General features: G+C 42.1%; 1 protein-coding gene across 2 annotated transcripts in view; it reads left to right on the top strand.

The window, feature by feature from the left end:
- Positions 1 to 4,901: 4,901 nt before the first annotated feature.
- Positions 4,902 to 20,389, top strand: part of LOC139337785 (F-actin-capping protein subunit alpha-2) — a 37,388-nt gene continuing 21,900 nt past the window's right edge. For both annotated transcript variants that reach the window (XM_070972548.1, XM_070972549.1), the window contains exons 1-2: positions 4,902 to 5,038; positions 18,735 to 18,798. In XM_070972548.1, coding sequence (XP_070828649.1) covers positions 5,000 to 5,038; positions 18,735 to 18,798 — 103 coding nt within the window. In that variant the 5' untranslated portion in view covers positions 4,902 to 4,999. The remainder of the gene's footprint in view (positions 5,039 to 18,734; positions 18,799 to 20,389) is intronic.

Raw genomic sequence — 20,389 nt, 5'->3', positions numbered from 1 at the left:
TTTACGGACATGTTTACAGTGGGATAAGGCCGCTGGACATGTTCAGCCATAATGCCTGTTAACTGCAAGACTTCTCCGCCATTATGTTTCCATGTACCGGATGATGAGAACGTCCCGCAAACACATGGATAAACAATTCAAGAATTGTTGCATGGACACTCGGATTGAACCAAATGCCTTCAATAAATGATCTGGACATCACAGATCTATTATGGAAACAACTGGAGAAACGTGTAGATTCCTGCCTTCCCACAACAACTGGAAAATGTTCTTCCTGAAGATCAGTGACGCAGTTCACGAGCAGTATGATAATGTTTGAAGAAAAATTTAAGCTTTTCTGAGGGTTTGCGCAGGTATTTTCCTTATAATGTCCATTGAGTGCAGAAAAGGAAAAAAAAAAAAATAGCAGCCAGTTGTGACCCTTGACTGTTTGACCTGTGCGGTTTTCTCCCATGTGATCGAGATTTTGTTAAAATAAGTCTTAAGTTTATGTCAATATTTCTCAAGAAAGATGAAGCAGATTTATGTGCTCCAACCAAATGCTTGAGTTGTGTTAAAAACAACATGATTTCTGTATTTTCCTTCATGATGAATCATCTCAATATGAGCTTCCATCTGATGAACATCTCATTTTGGTACATTTCTTCTTTCCTTGCTAGACGCTATTCATCACAGACTGGCTTGTTTCTGCTTTTAGTAACTCAGATGTGAGCTACGTCTCACATTTTTCACCTTCAGCTGCAGCATGTGTGTGTGAGCCAGGCCTAAATCCACAATTCAACATGTGGCCCAGGTACTCATCTTAAATTCAGACCTATGGCTTGTTGGCTGAGGATGTTCATTCCAGCATCCAGCCTCCTCCAAGGTCAGCAGACCTTACCGTGAGACCCTGCAGATGAGTTGAAGAGTTTTCTTTTTCACTTGCTGAGACTTTCGGTCTTTTGCGATGTCACATTCTTATGGGTGAGAGGCGAAAACAAATGCATGCAGTATCAGACGCAGGAGGAGTTGAGCATCAAAGCACCAGTATCGTGGTTTGCAAGTTTCTGAGAAGTTAATCTAGGAAATGTAAGCTAAAATCCTCAAATTTCTAACTGACTAACCCCTCTGGTTTGAAGCCTCCACACCAGAATAGCTCCACAATCACTCAGACAGAAATGTAATCGCTGTGAAAGGACCAATAATCAGGACTAGGAGTGCTGGTGTACCAAGGAATTCCAGGGGAGTGTGATCACAGCCAGACTAGCGTTGAAAGCCCATATCTGTGGCTTAGAGGGGCACCAAAGTCCCAGAAGGCCACGTGGAGAATTTGAGGTGGAGGTGGTATTCTTGAAAACCAGCGGATCTCAACGAGAGAAGTTTAAATTCAAGGCCCCTTGTAGCCACACGTGGCAGATCTTCAAAGGGAGCCAATAAAAAAATACTAAATGTGAGATACAGGCCAATGCTAACATGGCAATATACTCCCAATGACAATGCTAACATACTAATGCTAACATCTACTAATCAGCATTCAACAGAAAGTAATGCACAGCACTTGAATGTTTCAACCAAATTTCATGGAAAGCCATGTAATAATTGTTGAGACATTTCTTTCGAAATGTGAAATTTCTGGTGGTCCTGTGGGAAAACTGAGGCAATGACCAAAGTCTTTGTCAAAAGATTGTCAAAGATTTGTCTTCTGAGAACCGTGAATACCTACACCAGATTCAATGGCAATCAATCCAATAGCTGTTGAAACATTTACTTAAAAAGCAAAAATGTCAATCTCATGGTGACGCTACAGGAAAGAACAGTTGGAGTCATCTTCTGGGAATCATGAATGTCTGCACAAAACGTCATAATAATAATAATCCACCCGATAGTTGCTGAGATATTTTAGTCTGGACCAAAGTAATGGACAGATGGACACACTGGCTAGAAACCAGCTTCCAAACATCATTTCACAGTTCCCAAAAACCATATCCTGACTTCACCCAGAGGTTCCTACCTGCAGGTTTAAACCCCCGCTTTAGCTTGACTTTGCACACCCTCATCCATCTGCAATGGTGCTGCCTGCATTTCAACACAGCAGCTATTGAACTGGCACAAAGCAGACCTCACTAGATACTGTCAGGAGGTGTGGAAATACAGTCTCACTCGTCCCCATGGCATGGCCTCTTTCGACTTTGATGCACTGCCAAGGAGACATTTCTCATACTGATACTCAGATGGCTGAAGAACTGAGAGGGACACGATCACTCAGCGTGGTATCACCAAAATGATACTCGTGCACAAAAGTTGTGCTTCTTTCTTTATCTGAACACTTTCAACATTGTGCATCTTTAATACCTCAATGTTTTAATGTCTTTTAGTCTTCTGGGTAATTATTGTCTAAGCGGGAACAGTGTAATGATTATCCAAGGTGACTAATCAGTGGCTGGGGGTGAGTAATAGAGCGGCCCCCTATTCAGAAGCAGAGAATCTGACTTCTCAGTGCCCGCTTTGGTCCCCAGAGGTGATGAATAGCTCCAGTGTCGACACAATGGCTGCACTGCAAGATTACAGGGCTTTTAAAATCTCCTGGTTTGATCCTCCAGCGTGCCTCATCATCCCAAATCTGCACAATAATTCAGCCACTTGTGCTGATGGTGGGGCCACACAAAGGAGGGAGATAAAGACTTGGCCTTCATCAATCATAATTTAAGCTCCACTGTGAAAAATAAAGGTACGGTAAGTATAGAGTCACAAAGTGTCAACAAAGACTGCCAGGAGCTGTGTTTGATGGGCTTTTGTATTAAATGAAATGAAAAACAAAAACAGCTTGATGCTACAAACGCAGAAGATGAGGTGCTGAAAAGGATGGAAGTGTCAGACTCTGATCTGTGATGATACAATTAGAGGACTCGTGATGAAAGAGAAGGTGAAGGATGAACAGAGTCAGGCTTGCTGTAAGATGTTGTTTTGACCATTTCACCGCTGTTACCACGCAGGAGTAATACAGTGACAGCATGAGTATTGAGGTGACCCCACCTAAAGAAGCAGTGAGCTGCACTGTTGGCATCACAGGAAGGCTGAATCTTTTCAAAGGAGGGATAATTTACAGTCTTGGATGGAGAGGGAAAGGACAAGGCATTGAGGAAGAACAGCCGTGAGACAGTCATTTAGTCTGAAGTGTTCATTTTGTAGCTCAGTGGCTCTTAAATACCTTTTACCTCACAAATCTACCTGTGAATAATGAGCTTTAGTAATGTTACAGTAGAGGTGGATCATTTAATAATAAGGGGGCTTTTACAAAAAGGTCACTGCGTTATAGCACCCGCTGATTTATTCCTTGAGAAAATTCAACTCAGGTATCAAGCTCATTAGCCAGTAAGCTAACCAGCTAACCAGCCAGTGGGCAATAACCCAACCTGAGGTAAACAGTAAGTTCATTACTCAATTACTGTGACATTACTTTCACTAGGTAAAGGATGCAGGACTTTTACTTGTCCAATCCAAAATGTGTGTTTCTGCACACGTAAACATGTCACACTGCACAAATCAGGGAGATACAACGACCAAGTCTTCAGCGACCAAGAGAGTCCTTTCAACCAGACTTCCTTCTCCACTGTGCTCAGGCTGAATTCACTGAACCTCCTGAAGCGAACCATCTCTGTGGATTTTTGTATTGAGTGTTTAGTTACATGTCACTTTTTTTTCTTTGCTGGCACTGTGAAAGAGAATGAGTCAGACAGTGAAACTGATCTCATTCCTCTTAACAAGCAGAGGGGTCCTAAACAAACCCTCAGCTTTAGAAATTAGTGTAGCTCGCCATCTAGTGGTGGAAAACATGGCCTGCACAATGTGACAGCATCTGTGGGTAATCACAGAGTTTCTCCAGGATTTAGTGACAATGATGAAGAAAAAGAAGACTTCAACAGCTCTTGTCAGGTACATCTAATATCTAGGTGCCCTTGAGCAAGGCACTTAAGATCAGGTGTAAATGTGAGGGATTACACCAACAAGTCAGAAAGATATTGCTGTGTAAGAGCATGCATGCTTAGTCAGACTGTATATGTAAAAGACGGAATAGTTCAGTTTCATTGATAATTCTTTAGAACTTATTAGGGAGGAACTTTTGTCAGCTCACACCCATCCATGTGTACAAAAACAGAGAGCACATCTTCTCAGAAAGAACTTCCTTGGTTCTGAACTCACCAGATTTGGCTCAGTGGTTTGAAATTGTCCCTACTGGAGTCTGTAAGATGAAGGACTGGATCCCCCACATGCTCTGTAACTCTATTAGAATGACAATTAACTAATACTACAAATGAGAAGCAACAGAGGGAAATGTTCCTTATTTTATATCCAAAAACTGTACAAAAAGTAGAAGTTGCTTTCATGAGGAAGTGGAACAATTGCTAATATAAACCTCAGGTGTACTCACTGAAAGATAATTATTATTCATTATTCATACAACGGTGAAGTTATTCATTCTTCAATAATAAGAATAAGAATAAACATTGTTTGTATAGCACCTTTCATACAGGAATTGCAGCTCAAAGTGTTTTACAAGAAAGAAACAACATGCACCAAGTGACAGACCAAAAGACAGAATGGACATGAAAACAGATTTTAAAAAATGATGTAATGATGATAAGGATGAAAATAGAAATAAAGACAATGCATAAAACAACACAACAAAATAATATCAAGGTAAAAATAGAGCAGAATAAAGATGAAAATAAAAATTAGGAAAATGCATCAAATCGCAGTTTAAAATAGCAGCAGTGCATGAGCGCGAGGCAAAGCACAAGTTTTAGATCTGCATCAGGAACCAATAGCTAGTTAGTTAAATGCCAAAGTGAAGAGATGCAGATGTTTGCATTAATTCGTGAATTGTGCAGATACATAAGCTCCATGTGGCCCAGAATAACCGCCGCTGAGCATCAGTCACATCTGAGCTGAACCGCGCCGGGAATCCACCCAGGCGCTGACGTCACTTCGCTCTGACAAGCTGGTGGTGCCGGAAGAAAAGATGGCGGATCATGAGGAGCCCCTATCTGACGAGGAAAAGGTAAGATGCCACTTTAATCACCGGCTAAACACCGGCGGGGGACGTTAACGCTCGCATTTCGAGTTGCATTTGAGTCAGTGTATCGGTGCGTCCTGGGGTCGACCGGCGTTATGAAAAGAGGAGAAAAAGCAGGCCTCAGCTCAGCCGCTGCTGCTTCTGCTCTTATTATTTTTAGCTCAACTTCCGCTCATTTGCGAATCTCAAACGGAGGCTCCTTGTACGGTCCTGACTCAAAATAGGAGCCGTCTACATATGATAAATTCACCTAAGCGTAGCTCCCACACCGTTTTCGTGTTGTGGACATGCCTTTTGCCGCGTGTCTCTGCTTGCTTGTGTTATGGAAGTTTTCACACACCTAACATCGCTAGCTAGTTACTTTAGCACAGCCGCGACATGCTAACGTGTAGCTTGACTTACTAACACGCCCTTTTCTCTGTGCGATGCCGCTTTTTTGTCGTTGCTCTGAAATAATGGAAGATTCTTGGTTGTCAGATCATTTAATGCCGAGGAAAATCTAATTCACCGTATGACAGCAACCGTAAACATTGACAAGCTAGCTTGGTAACCGCTGTATGTCTAATAAATTGCGTTTCGGTCAGTAAAGAGACGCGAGGACTGTTAGCTCCAGTTGACTCCTCAACATGTATTCGTATGTGCACTTCGGACTTTAAAAGTCCAAATCTACAACTCAAAAGGTCTCACACCAATATTTATTTTTTAAAGCGGTGTAATCATAGACTGCTATGCAAATTAGGTAGTCGAGCTCATTCTATAAGCAGGTTTTATACCCCCATTACACCCCTGCTAGTGTGTGGCAGTACAAGCACTGTCTATTTCCTCATTTCCTTAAAAGAGCATGTACACACACACGCACGCACACACGGCCAGCACCCTAAGACAACATGAGTGTTCAACTGCATGCATCTGAACTGTCTGCAAAAATCCCACTTACACTTAATTTCAATGTCCTGTGAAATGGCCTGATTTTATTTTATTTATTTATTTATTTTTTTCCAAACTTAAATTCATTTCACATTTTAGTCTCTGTGGTGCCTTATTTTCCTTTTGGTTAAGCACAGATTTGAGAGAGGCATGACAGTGTGATAACTGCTGCTTGAAGCACTATTGCTGACTGTTTTTCTTATAGTTTCAGTCTGCTGGTAAATATGCCAAATAATTTTGTGGGTACCTAATTGTACAGCTGTGAAGATTTAAGCAAGTTTCTTAATCATTAGTCATTGTAAATCTAATACTTGGTTTTGTCACTGTTGGTCAGACTTTGTAAACAAATTTCAGAAGTCTCTCCGAGCTCTGATAACTTTTTAGGGTTTTTTTTATACTTTATTTGTTGTCTTTTGCTAATTAAATGACTCAACAATTACAGAAACAGTTAGCAGAACAAATAGTGACAGCAATCCATGGTCATAGCCTCTCTATCATTCTGAAGGGGTTTACATACATGGAGCTATGTTTATACATGTGTACCTGATACCGTGTGTGGCGTCTGTCCTGACCTAGCAGTCAAAGGTCCTGCCACTTTTGTTACAGTAAACCATTATGAACATTCTTCTTCATAAGCAGTTGTGAACTCCTCAGTTGCCACCCTGTAGGTTATGTAATGTGCCATTCAGAGTTAGAACAAGGCCTGGTTTTATTTTGTTCTGTTCCACATCAGCCTGAGTCAGAAGTTTTGAGTTGAGGCAGCTCATTGACCTGCGGGTGTGACTGCGTCATGCACCACAACACCCAGTCATCAGCTGTTTGCTGAGCGTTTCATTACAGGGCTAGGTTGTGATGAAGACTGTGACCATATTGTGACTGATTAGGCTCACTGTGTATCATGTTTGTAGGAATGTGCTTTTAAAGTGAAGCTGTGATAAAACAAGAACCAACTTTCCATGTTGGTGCTGTGAAGAGGATGGAGCTGTTTTCATCTTTTAACCACATGTGTTTTCACATTTTCACTGTTTGGCTGACAGTTTGATTTTGTCGGTTTGTGACCTGCCAGGATGACTGGTAGAGAACCAGGCGCAGCCAATATGCAGTGTTCAGCTGGTGGAAGCTGTTCATTTCCTTCTTTGAATATGGTTCATGCAGGAGTTACATTGTGCATCCATCGACTGCATGTTGTGCTGTTAAAAGCACAGCATTTCCATGAATGCACCGCAGTTGCATTTCGCACTTTGAAGGCCGGTGCATTAGCTCAAAGCAGTCCATCTGCTCTGGCCTCTCAGCTCATTTTGTGCAGCTCAGAGGAGACTGCAGAGGGAGGAAATGAGTAGTTTCATTTGCTATCACAGTGAGAGTAGGTAACAGTTTCCAAAATTCACTCATTAATTTAAGTAACTCTTTCACTGGCCAGTCTGCAGAATAAAAGGAAAACTTCAAATAATGTTTGGTGGCCTGCCAGGTACTGGTAGAGTGGGCAAAACCATCAGCCTCAGCCAGAATGTCCTCACACTCAGCTGATGGTTCTTTGCCACATTGATTGACAAATCTGCAAACTTTCTTCTAACTTGCTTGAGCTGATGTTGCCATGATGGCTGTTTAGTCTATTTTGGAAGAAGCATCTTGGAGACACTGTTTTGATAGGTAGCCTCAGAAAAGTTAACCCTGGACATTTATTTTTGATAGGAGGACTATGTCTTTGTCAAATGCAGTAAACAGCTTTGTTTGTCTCTGTGAAATACTTCCTAAATGTGCCTCAGGGGATTGAGACATTTCTGCCCTGCTCCTGTTGTGGATGTCAGTGTCACTTTGCTGTTCCAAAAAAAGACCCGACTGCTCCCTAATCGGGAATTACTCGAGTCTCTTCCATTTGTAAATGATTAAACAGCGAGAAGAGTCTCATCTCTGCCACAGATACCAGCTCGTAGTCTTTTTGAGTCATTTGGGAACAGTCCTGCCAGCTTCCTGATTACAGCGCAGAAACCGCACACGGTGTTACAGGAAACTGCTCTTACTCAATGTGTTTGCAGTCGTTTCCTGTGTCTTTTATATAAGTGCCCAGGCAGGTACCATGACCAGAAACCGAGCATTTATTACCTGTCAACATGATTGTTTACCACTGGAAGAAAAGACCTGAAATATGGATGTGGTTTATCGCAAAATGATCCACAGAGTAGACAAACCCACTACCCACAGCCTGAAAGTGGCAGCTGCATTCCTTGTAATGCTGTAGCTTGCACTTCCATTCCGCAGTCTACAAGTATGTTAGAAGAAATACGGAGTTGCCTGCTGAAGTTCCTGTTTTAGAAAAGGGCAGACCCTTCAGTCAGTGAAAAGTGGTTTGCTAAGAATGCATAATCTCGTCAAAAAAGGCTTATAATTGAGAGGGGAAGTAAGATGGTATCTTTATAATCTTGTGGCTCCCAGGCTTTATTGATGTGATAGTGTTGAAGCACTGTGATACCCAGTCATAGTCATGCTGACGTTTAGATTGGTTAGTTGTGAATTCAGCACAGAGGTATCTGCATGCTTCGCCTTTTATGAACACAGTGAGATTCTGTTTGGTGGAATCACATTTCTTACACGTATATGAAAGATTATTGGCAAACAAGTCTTAATACAACGATTTTAGCTCTGAACTGAAAATTGCATATATCACTTGTTGATCACCAACACTTGGAGGGAGGAAGAGTTAGCTTGTGCTGTATGTGTGCACGTTTGCCTCATCCAGACTGTTCATTACTTGTGGTTGTTATACAGGAAAAACAACAGCTGAGGTCTGCGTGTCGCTGGCGATGCTACGATGAATGTGATAAGGCAGTTACCCTAGACAACTCTTTGAAGCAAGCGGCACATAATGCTGTTCAGTGAAGCATTTGAATGTTTTCTGCATTAATTTAAGAGCAGCGTTGGTTCTTGTTCACTGCAAGAAAAGCAGTGGACAATAACAGCCGCTCTCAGTTTCACCGCTGCAGGTAAAGTTTGCATAATGAGTCAGGTAACTTATTTAACTGTCGCAGAAGGTCAGCACAGAGCATAGTGCTAACGGTCAGGGCTGCAACTAACCATTATCAGTTAGTTTATCCTTCTAGAAAATGTCAATGTCCGAACAGCTGCAAATGAATTGCAGCTCCACTCACAGTACCAGCGCTTGTGGCTTGATTGTTCCTTTGCTCCAGTGTTAATAATGCGTGTAGTCACGGTGCAGCAAGGCGTGATACATCCACTACATGCTATGAACAGAACATAGCTTTCTGAGGTATTTCGGCTACATGTCCAGCTGGATCTGTACAAAGATTAGGATGGTAGAAAAATATATGTCAAACAAATTAACCTTTAGCTATACCGCAGATTACCTTTCATGCACAGCTGAAATACAGTGAGTGACTTCCATAATACAGTAAATACAATACAGAAACCAAGATAAAAATGCCCCCTTTCCAGATGGGAAATAGAAGATATATGTTCTGGTATAGACCACCTTGCTTAATGATGCCTGAGACCACAGCTCCTCATTTGATAAAGGTTTATCTCAAATTTTCCAGTTTCAAAGTTTTATTGCTGTCTGGGAGAGAGGGGTCATAAAGAAACCTCCCTCCTCTTTCAAGTGGGCAGTCATCGGAAACTCCGAACAGCTCTGCGAGTCCCTGAGCTCAGCTTGTGCACAGCTGTCTCAGTCCATTGCTTCATAACATAGTTGAATGCTGAAAACGTAGCGGAATCTCACTTTAACTGAAGAATGCAAAGATAGAGGAGCGCTGTCTGTACGTGCCTGCTGCAGCAGTGCAAGTGATCTGGAGATGAGGAAAGAGCTACGCTTGTTTTTCTGCATGTGCACTTAGTTAGACTTCTCCTCCTTGAGAGACACAAACATGGTGCCCTGTTTAAAATTTTTGACAAGCTGGAGCCTTTTTGCTGAACCACATTACGACCTGTTTAGCTCAGAAGTTGCTTATTCAGTGCTAAATGCTTTGTTAAGACCAGTGGCTTTACACTGTGGTGTCTGCATACTGGAGCTGGGAATGCAAGCCAGTGATATATATTCCATTCCATAGCTGGCTTGTGGTAAATTGACACTACTTTGACCGGCAGGTTCAGGACAGCGAGTCTGTGCAGTAACTGCAAGGTCACAAGTTTGATCCCTGCCTGAGTATCCAGCATATGTGTTTCATTTTGTTAAATGATTCAACACTTGCTGCTTATATTTTGTGATGGGCATCTGTCAGATTATCTCAGAATGTTCACATGCATTTGACAAGAAAATAAAATGTTTGCTGTGAAGGATTAAGTTTGAAGTCTCCACTTATTAACATTAATGCTCAACTGATTTTAATTGACGCTGGTGGCTGCCTGGAAGGAAGAAAATCAATCTGAAAACTTGAAATGCTTCTTAGAAATGCCATTTTGGTGTCAAAATGTCAGCCTGAATGAATATGAAGCACGGTGTTCGGTTAGGAATCCCCCTTCAATACAGCCACAGCCCTCTGCTGCTGCCAGCGTCCAACATCACAGAAATTGGCCCTTATTTCTTCAGCTTCATCCGAGCCGACCAGCCGACACCTCCTCCTCATTTCCATTAGTAGAGGAACATTTCTAGTTAGCCTACGGCTGCCCGGCAGTCCTCCCCCTCCCTCTGCCATTACGCTGTAGACTTATTATTCATAAATTATTGCACCCACACCCCAGCCTATCACCCAACCCCCCAATATTGACCCACATCAAACTAGTTTTCCTCTGAACTTGGCCCTGTGTCTGCTTCAGTATTTCAAGGTGCCGGGGCCCTCTTCTTCCTCTCTATCTAGGATATTGAAATGGAAGCATGCCAGAGAAGAGGATCAAACTCAGGGAGATAATGCAGCTTAAAATGCCCGTGGGCCAAAATATTGCCTCAGTTTGTTCCTGCTGTGTTTTTTTTTTTACTATTATCATTATTTTCATGCATCTGGATTGGCATGATAAGGCGATTCTGATGCCTGGATTAGGGTAAATGTGTTTTTGGTGTCAGTGGGTGTCATTTGGGATTAAGAAAGGATGCTTGCTGGGGGGGGGTTTGGGTTGGGATAGTGCAGTTGACGTGTCTGTTGCGAGGAAAGGAGGGGTTGCTGGGTAATATGAGGATGAATATACAGTGAGCAAGTTGAAAGAAAAGAGACCAGCTGGTGTCCAGGCCAAGAGTGCACAAAGACTTAAGTACCTCACACTATGGGGGGGGTGCCTGTGTCCCATGTTCTTTCTGTTTGTGTCTATTAGCTCTTTGGTTAGCTCCTGCCTGCATGCCAGCTCCCCAGACTCCTAAACAATCTTATTTCCAGCAAAGAAAGACTTTGTCCATGTCCGAGTCACGTACTGAGCTCACATACAACAGCAGTTGTCAGCCTTGCTCACTCTCTCTCTGTTCCTGCAAAATGTCTGAACTGCAGTCAGTCCTTGCGTTTCCCCCAGCTGTGCAAAGCTTTGTGGATGTTCATACGCGTTTATGAACGGAGCTCAGCAGCAGTGCAGTCTTCCAAAGCTGTACCCTCCATCATACGTGGGTTGTTTTTTCTCTCCCGTGTCTGATTTCTGTGAAAATTGCACCCAAACGCAAATCTCATTAAGCTCACTTGAAAGTCACAGACTTTGACTATGAGCACTAAGACAAAACAATGGCTGTGGCAAAACAAAGAGACCAATTTTTGTTTTTATTTTAGTTACATCCTCTTCCTTATATAGTATAGATTGTCCAAACAATAGTAAACAATTAAAAACAGGTTTAACTTACATTTGTAAAGCCGAATAAATGGCAGTAAATCCTCACATAGTAGAATCTAGAACCAGTTTGGTAATAAGTCATTAAAAGGGTAATCAAAGTTGCTGTCTGTTAATTTTCAGTTGATCAACTAATCAGTTAATTACCAGTTAACTCTTAACTAGCATGATCCTGGATGTTAGATCATCACTAATTTTTCATCAGCTGATGCCAGGCCCGAAAGAAATGTGTCTCATTTTGAGAAAATAACCATCTTCAGTGGTGGAGGAAGTAATGATTTGACAAGCTGTCATAAATGTGTCAGCAGTTAATCACTGTTAGCTTAGACTTCTTGGGATGTTCTCTGATAGCACAGCAAACGAGAAGAATCAGTCAGTAAAATTGGGTTTGCAGCGAGCACTTTGTAAATGAGGACTACATTGACGAGAAGGCTTTTGAATCAGGTGTCCTGGTGACTCGTAAAACAAACAGGTTAAAGCCAGAAGCTGCTCCATCTGTGTTTGATTTTTCGTCTTAGAGTGTATGGTCCACAGACCTCCCGACACAGTCCGGTGGCAGCAAAGAGGCGGTAGTGCGTCGTAAGGCAAGAGCACAACACCGTGCCGTTGTGGCAGAGCAGAGAGAGATAGGTTAGCTGGTGGAGATCGCTAGTATTAAGCACAACTGATCAAACTGTAGTCATACATTTAGGTCATTAAAACAGAAACTGGCTGCAGTGGCTAGAGCATGCACTGTCCTGTGTGCGTGCAGTTTGTGCACGGACGACACCATCTATTAGTCAGAACCATTACATCGTCAGACGCAGAGCCGGCGCGTTTACGCAGCACGGCTAAAATAAATAAATAAAATAAAATAAAAAATCTTGCCATTTACAATATGATTTGCCTTTTATTCCTGCTAACACTGTGTAATTTAAATGGACCACGGATACAAGCAACACATTTTTCCACTGATGGCAGGCTTAAAAAAATACTGTGGCATAGTTATTACATAATAACTACAATGATAATTTCACTTCATTTTCTGCAATAATAAACATCAAACAATCAATTCACATAATTAATAAAACAGTCATTCATGATTCTAGATTACTTTATTTTTCCCACACACAAAAAAAAAAGTTAAACTATTTTCAATCCATGTTAAATCTCTTGTGAATTTTGCAGAGACCCACTCAGTCTACGATCAGTGTAACTGCCTCATCGCCTCAACCTGTGGCATTCAGGGTACATGAGTAAGCGAACCTGCCAGTGAGCTGGTTGGCTAATGACACGCTAACAGGTTTACAATTGTGGCACACAAGTAACTTAGCATGATTAACCTGCAATTTTGATGAGGCCATTAGCCAGGAAACTATATGCTGGCTAGGGCAGACTGTATTCTGGACACAATGATCTTTCAATCAGTCGAGCCTTTCCAGCTCAGCAAATAATGTTACTGTTAAATTACCTGCTTCTAATGGGGCGCACCAGGGTCATCAATATCAATAAAAAATGCATTCGATTAAACATTCGATAATTTTTTTTCTCCGTCGGAAGAAACCTGAAGTTGCGATGCGAGGTTGGTAGCATGAACAAAGGCACTCGCTCTCAGCAATGTAGGGAGTAATCGCTAATCAGTGAGAGAGACACGCTAACACGCCAATCATGTAACAGTATCAAATTTGGTTGCGCCATCTCATCGTCTTGTGTTTGATGCTCTGCGAAGACTGAGATGAGAAATAGAAAGCGCTGCAGCGAGCGAAGAAATTGTCGATAAAACAGGGAAAGTCAGCTCGCCAGTATGGCAGTTTTTTGGATTTTATAAGTCGGGCCGTAGTCAGACCAATGCAGTCTGTAACTTATGCAAGACTGTCGTCCCCACCAAGACTGGTAATACCACAAACTTGTTTAACCACCTCAGCCGCGCTCACTCTTTGGAGAGCAGTCGTATTCGCCAACGTCCAACAACATCAGCAACTGCAGCACCACCACACAAGCAGCAGACCACCATGCAGGTATCTGCTTCAGTGCCTGATGACAAATCATTTAAAAGGCACGAAGACAGTGGCATATCATATAGCTAAAGACATGCTTCCGCTGAGCACTGTGGAGAAGCCAGGTTATAAACCATCTCCTTCACGTGCTTTTTTTTTTCTTTTTTTTTTTTTTAAAACACACTTGCCCTCTCTCAGCACCTGCAGAAACCCTCAGCTGCTCTTCCTCCAAAACAACTCGCAGCTGTTTTTGAGGTGTTTGTCTCCTCAGTGTCTCGAAGGCATATGCTATCGGGTGTGATGGCATCACTTCGAAATTCAGCTCAATTTCGTCCTCCTCCACTCTTTCTTTGTACTTTCAAGCTAGCTACATATCCAACCTGATCCAACCAACCAACCTTGTGACGTAGCTAATGACGCAAGAACAACATGACGGCGCACTACTGCTGAGGTAGTGGATCAGCACGAAAAAAAACTCTTCTAATTTTATGTAAAAGCACTTTCCATCTTAAAAAAATCACAGACGTATTCCCACATACAGAGCCCTGGACCTGACATGGAGAAAAAAAAAATTAATTCGTGCGAACAAAATACTAATTTGTTCCCACGAAATACTAATTCATGCGAATGAAATACTAATTCGTGGGAATGAAATAATTGATTCGTGGGAACGAAATAATTAATTCGTGCGAACGAAATACTAATTCGTTGGCACGAATTAATCACAGGGTTATGCTGCTGCCGATCGCACGTAGCACAATGCTTATTGTCAACAAAGCGGCGACACACAGCCACATACTCAAGCACAGTCTTTGATATGTCATCAGATACGAAGGCAGCAGATAGCCTACTTCAGATATCCAAATCTGCCTGGGAGGTTTTGCAGACTTGTAGGCCTATGCACAGCGCGCAGGTCAGCCAAATTACCACTTCACTGACTGTATTGTGAGGAGCGGGTCTCAAGGGAGAGCCCAGTAGCCTATCTGCTGTGCGCTCAGCGCACCCACCCGCTTCACCGCGCTCTCCAAGAGCGCAGCGGCACACCGGTGTCTCATCACCAATCAACCCGGAGGTGACAAGATGGGACTCCGCTCCAAACAGCTCGTTAGACTCCACCAATCCGTACAGAAATGGTCTGCAGATTCGGCGATGAACAGCTGTGTGTGTAGTTTTGGAACAAGTGGATGCACGCTGCACTGACCATAACATCATTTTTAACCCAATGGGACCGAAATAAGCGAAGTGCGGTTAAAATTGCGCTCATGTTTGAGTTTGTGTTAAATAGGTCTCTGTACAGCGGAGGTCGGCGATATGCATATCAAAGTAAACAGGACGATCTCCTCTACAATGTGGTATAAAAAAGTGAGATCCATTGCTGTAGTTTAAGTTATGAATTTCACCAGAGACACAGTTATATAAAAGCTAAGATCAGCTGTGCAACTCTGTGACTCTCGTCTGATCCCTCGCTCCTGTCTGTCAGCAGCATCAGTAACATGTGTAAACACGCCCACACACACAGACTTCAAAGAAGATGTCAGGCGCATTTCTGTGCAAAATAACCACAACAAACACTATTTACTACATTAAATTATCTTTATTGATTGTCCCATCGTATCTGATGACATATCAAAGACTGTGCTTGCGTATGTGGCTGTGTGTCGCCGCTTTGTTGACAATAAGCATTGTGCCACGTGTGATTGGCAGCAGCGTAACCCTGTGATTAATTCGTGCAAAGGAATTAGTATTTCGTTTGCGCAATTAATTATTTCGTTCCCACGAATTAGTATTTTGTTCGCACGAATTAGTATTTCGTGGGAACGAATTATTATTTCGTTCGCACGAATTAGTATTTCGTTCGCATGAATTAAATTTTTTTTTCTCCATGTCAGGTCCAGGGCTCCGTACCGTACCCACACACTTAATTCTGTGTGAAATAAATAAGAATCGGAGCGTTTCATGTCCTCTTTAACAGCTCAATATTCAAACTGCAGCACTAAAGTAATTACCTCACTGAAGGAGCTCTTGACTTTGGTTCAGTTTGTCTGCTAGTTAAAAAGATTTCATAGATTTAAGTTAACTTTGGTCTAAAGTTAAGATTTTCTTTTGTTGGGGAAGCAAAAATAACATTTACGTTGATTTTGTTTGTCTCTGAAAAGGCTCTGTGTTGATTAGAAACGGACTACTTCCTGTCTGCAAGATGGGTTTGTGGTTCCACTTGCTGTATCATCATGCTATCCAGCAGCATCTTATCATCACTGGGGACAGGGGGTTTGGCTCACCTGGCACTCAGCCAGGTGCTTCCACTTCAGGTGGTGATGTGTCGCCCCCCTTTTGTTATCACACTCTCTGTGCACTCCTCTCATATTACTGTGGTTTGTTGTCAATCTGATCTTTCATAACCAAATCACTTCCACACTACTGAAGTCATTCCCCTTTTTGGAGCTAGCCCCCCCCCCCACCACCATGGAGCCAGTAGCAATGTTACTTCCTCATTCAGCCTTGTTTGTTGTTGCTGCACATAACGAAATGACGTTGCCTTTATCACAATATGAATTTTTTGTAACCATCTTCAAAATTATATCAGTATTGTTGTGAGTGATATGTCCCAGAATCACTAGAATAATATTTCATTCCCCTGGAAGAAAAAGTCATTTTTATTAAAGCCATAATTCCTATAAACATAGAGGGATGAAGTTTAACATTTATATAACCTGTAAAAAAAGGTAGAAGCGTGGATTAATTTGTTTTTATCCAGTTTTTCATGTAATGTTATAGGAGGGTGCACACTGACGTCTCAGTGCATTAGTAGAAACGGTTTGAGGTACTTAGATGAAGAGAAAATATTAGCCTGTTCTTAACTAACTTCAAACAGTCAATGCCTCTGTCATTATCCACTAATGGAGCATCCCTTTCCTCCTCCTCCTCCTGTCAGTGATTCATTTTATAGCCCATCACATTCCCTTGGCTTCACCTCCTCTTCCTCTCTGTGCCCCTTAAGACCACCCTTTGCAGTCGTCACTGTTCACTCCCTACCTATGGGTGTAAGTTCACACAGTTGTCTACAGTAGGATTAAAATGTCTGTGATCAGCTTTATTTAATCAGTTTCCAAATCCGTTTTTATGCCAAACACTCAAACTGTTCATGGCAATTCGGCGTTTCACCAAGACCATTATTCACTCCAGGGTGGACAAAAGTATCTGAAATGTCATCACAGTGTCCCGCTGAGATTATTTCCATGATCTGCCTGTCTTTAGGCAGATGAATTGGAAACTAAACTTCCTCTGGTCATGAATGTATATGTGTTTCTCTGTTTGTTAGCCCTGACTGGCTACCTGTAAAAGGTGTGTCTCGCCTCTTCCCAGAGGCGGGCTGGGTTTGCCCCAAGTGACCCTGAATGGAATAAGAGGTTATTATTACAGTATCACATTACATTCAGACAGCACGAGAAGACACACAGAAATGCACAGTGTAATGTCCAGCAGTGATTACAGTGGTCCTGCTGAACTCTAACTCTCTTAATAGACTATATTGAGACCAGATCCGGGCATAGAGAGAGTTCAGTTTTGTGCCAGTTATTTAAACTAAAGCTTAAGATTGAAGCAATGCAGCAGTTCTCACAGTTACCAACTGATTTATACATCTCCAGCTACATTGTGACAGTTGTGATGAAAATCCAGATATTTTTGATTTATAGTGGTATGAAACAGCAAAACATCTGTGCTGTGTACAAGGTCCACGATGGACTTGTGTGCATGTATTCAAGTCGAGATGTATTGATTGTTCTGAATCGGCTGAGCTCAGATCAAGAGAAAGGCAGCATTTCATCTGCACAGGGCAAAACTACAGCTACAGCGACCGTTCAGATAGCTGATCTGGAAAACTTTGCTTCACTAATGCGTAAACCTGCCTCCTGGAACAGGCCTGGGGGATGTGCTCTGCATATGGAAAGTCTGTTTACGCTGCCGTCCAGCGTAACGAGGGATACCCAATGCAAATGGCTCTTTACACAGGGATTTCCAGTCACAAACACAAACACAGTGCTTGCTAGCTGTTTAACAAAGTGCACCCATGTGTCATGCACTCACACCAGTGTCCGCTCATCCTTTTTGTTATGAATTGTAGATTGTTCAGCACAAGTGGGTCATGATGATCTTGTGACAGAGGATTAGACTAATGCAGATAAACTATGATCTCAACATCACACGTTCCTCCCTGAGTGTCTTCCTTTCTCTCAGTGGCTCATTAGCAAGAATCAATCTGCAGCTCTGCGCCATTGCCAGAGCACTTGTATACACACAAAGCTAATAAGGGCCCGGGGGACGCACAGCACACACACAACACTCGCACACATGCAAATATGAACACCCTCCCTGACACACCAGCTTGTGAGCACGGGGGGGGGCCTGAGCCACTGTACCCTGCCAGTGATAGAGAGAGGTGGAGAGGTATAGAGGTAGGGCGAGAGAGAAAATCTGCATGAGAGTCCTCAGCACATTTTTATGTCCTTATATGGTTGTAAACCAAGCGGGGGAGGGAGGGGCCGCTGTCTCGCTGTCTGTTTGACATGTGACCTGGTAACAGGAAGTGTTGTGATGCAGCAGCAGAAGAGAAGTGAGGAAGGGGAAAAATGACTGTTCAGATGAATTGTAGACTGAGTGAGATGCTGAAGTGCATCACTCCACCCTTGCAGCAGTGACACAGTCACATTACACCCTCTGTTGGCCACTTCGCGCACACATACCCTGGTTAACGCTGCGAGTTTGGGGCATTGAACTGGTATACTTACAGTGAGTTCAGCATTAGGGTGAGCTGAATCTTTGGCAGACTTTGAAAGGAGCCAAAACTGAATAAAAACAACATCTTTCTGAGTGGGAATAGTGAGAATTCCTCGTTAGGCATTGTCAAAAAAGGAAAGTATGTTATAAAAAGCAAATGTCATCTCAGATTTTTAGATAGATTCATCACATTGCTGGTTTTGTCAGATCAGTGACTGAACATGTACCTTTTTTGTGTGTGTTTGCAGGTACGCATAGCAGCTAATTTTGTCATTCATGCCCCGCCAGGAGAGTTCAATGAAGTTTTCAATGGTAAGTATTCTGTTTCTCCTCCTCTGTATAATGTGTGTGGGCTTGGTGGTGCTTGGTGTGTAAAATGGGATTGCTCTGCTCAGGTGTCTGTAGGTCACCCGTCGTCCACTTCCCTTCATGAACTGTCATCTTTCTACTGTTCGTTATCTAAACACCATCATCTACATTAAAGAAAGAAGTGGCTCGGTTTGAAGATGTTTTAAATGATTTGAACACGTGTAACTCGATGATGTGACTCACTCTCCCAGTACGTGAAAAAGTTTCATATGAAGCCTTTTAAAACATCCTGCACGTAACAGAAAATGTCTTATGTGGTACCTAGTTTTTTTAAATTAGCGAATTAACGTCGACTGTGTGACTCAGGCAGCTGATCTCATGTTTCATCATGTGCGTAAGATAAATATGTTTTTGTTTTGTTTGTTTTTCAGCCAGGCCTGTGAATACAGAATATATTTTACGCAGCAATTGTGCTGCATGTATATGACCATAGCATATTTTCTATTTTGCCACTTGAGAAAAACAAATTTTAATTTTGGGGATTTAACTAGTTTTGCAATTTGATTACTCCGGGATTCTCTGCACCACTTGGGTGATTATGATCCTGTCAGAAATCAGCAAGACTTCATCTATGGGGAAGCTGCAGTGTCAAAAGTTTGATGTTGTCAATTGTTTTCTCATTAAATTGAGCACATGAATATAGGGTTTAATCTCCCAGCCTCCCTCTGTAGGAACAGACGGAAACATGGAAACAAGCAGCTTTTTAAGCATTGTTAAATTTTCCTAACCTGAAATACTTTTTTGTTGTAAGCTGGAGTTCTCAGAGCTGTATGTGTGTGTACATCTGCAGAATAAACAGCCTGACACCAGTGCAGCAAAGTGAATCAGAGAAATAGACTTGTCAAACATAGGTGGAACTAATGATGTTGATAGTGGCTGCAGTCCAGTTCCAGGACCCTGATATCATCACGCCACCTCATGGCATGGCTCGAAATGGAACGAAGCCATTGTCAGTGTTTTATTTACATTTGTGCATTTCCTGCAATGACTAGTCATCTTTTCTAATGAGAACCCATCAAGCACTTCTAGTTGTTTCCATTCGGACTTTAAGTGAGCATTTGTTGATTTATGCAGAACCTGAAGCATTTTGTGAATTTGGTCGGTCTTTATTTTATTTTATTTTATTTTATTTTATTTTATTTTATTTTATTTTATTTATTAATTTATTGTTAAGTTCAGCAACCCTTGGAACTTAAACAATAAGTTTATTTTCGTTACTGGAGGCGTACGGAAATAGATGCACTGACCGCTGCAGCTTTGAGCACACGAGACGTTGGAGGGTGATTCAGACTGATCCCACTTCTGCCTTGTGGAAACAAACATTTCACCCCTTCAACTGTCTGAGCTGAAATAAAATAAGCAAGGAAGAATTACCCTGTCCTGGTCAGGAACGCACTGATTACTGCAGTAGTACAGCATGTATTGCTGTCTACCACAGAGTCTTAAAGGGAGGATGGTGTTAACTCACAAATCATGATATGAAACACATTGTTTTCACATTTTAACAATGCACTCCCTTCATTATTATTCTTCA

The sequence above is a fragment of the Chaetodon trifascialis genome, chromosome 10, assembly GCF_039877785.1.
Source record: "Chaetodon trifascialis isolate fChaTrf1 chromosome 10, fChaTrf1.hap1, whole genome shotgun sequence".
NCBI classification, from domain to species: Eukaryota; Metazoa; Chordata; class Actinopteri; order Chaetodontiformes; family Chaetodontidae; genus Chaetodon; species Chaetodon trifascialis.
This window is presented reverse-complemented; position numbering and strand designations above follow the sequence as displayed.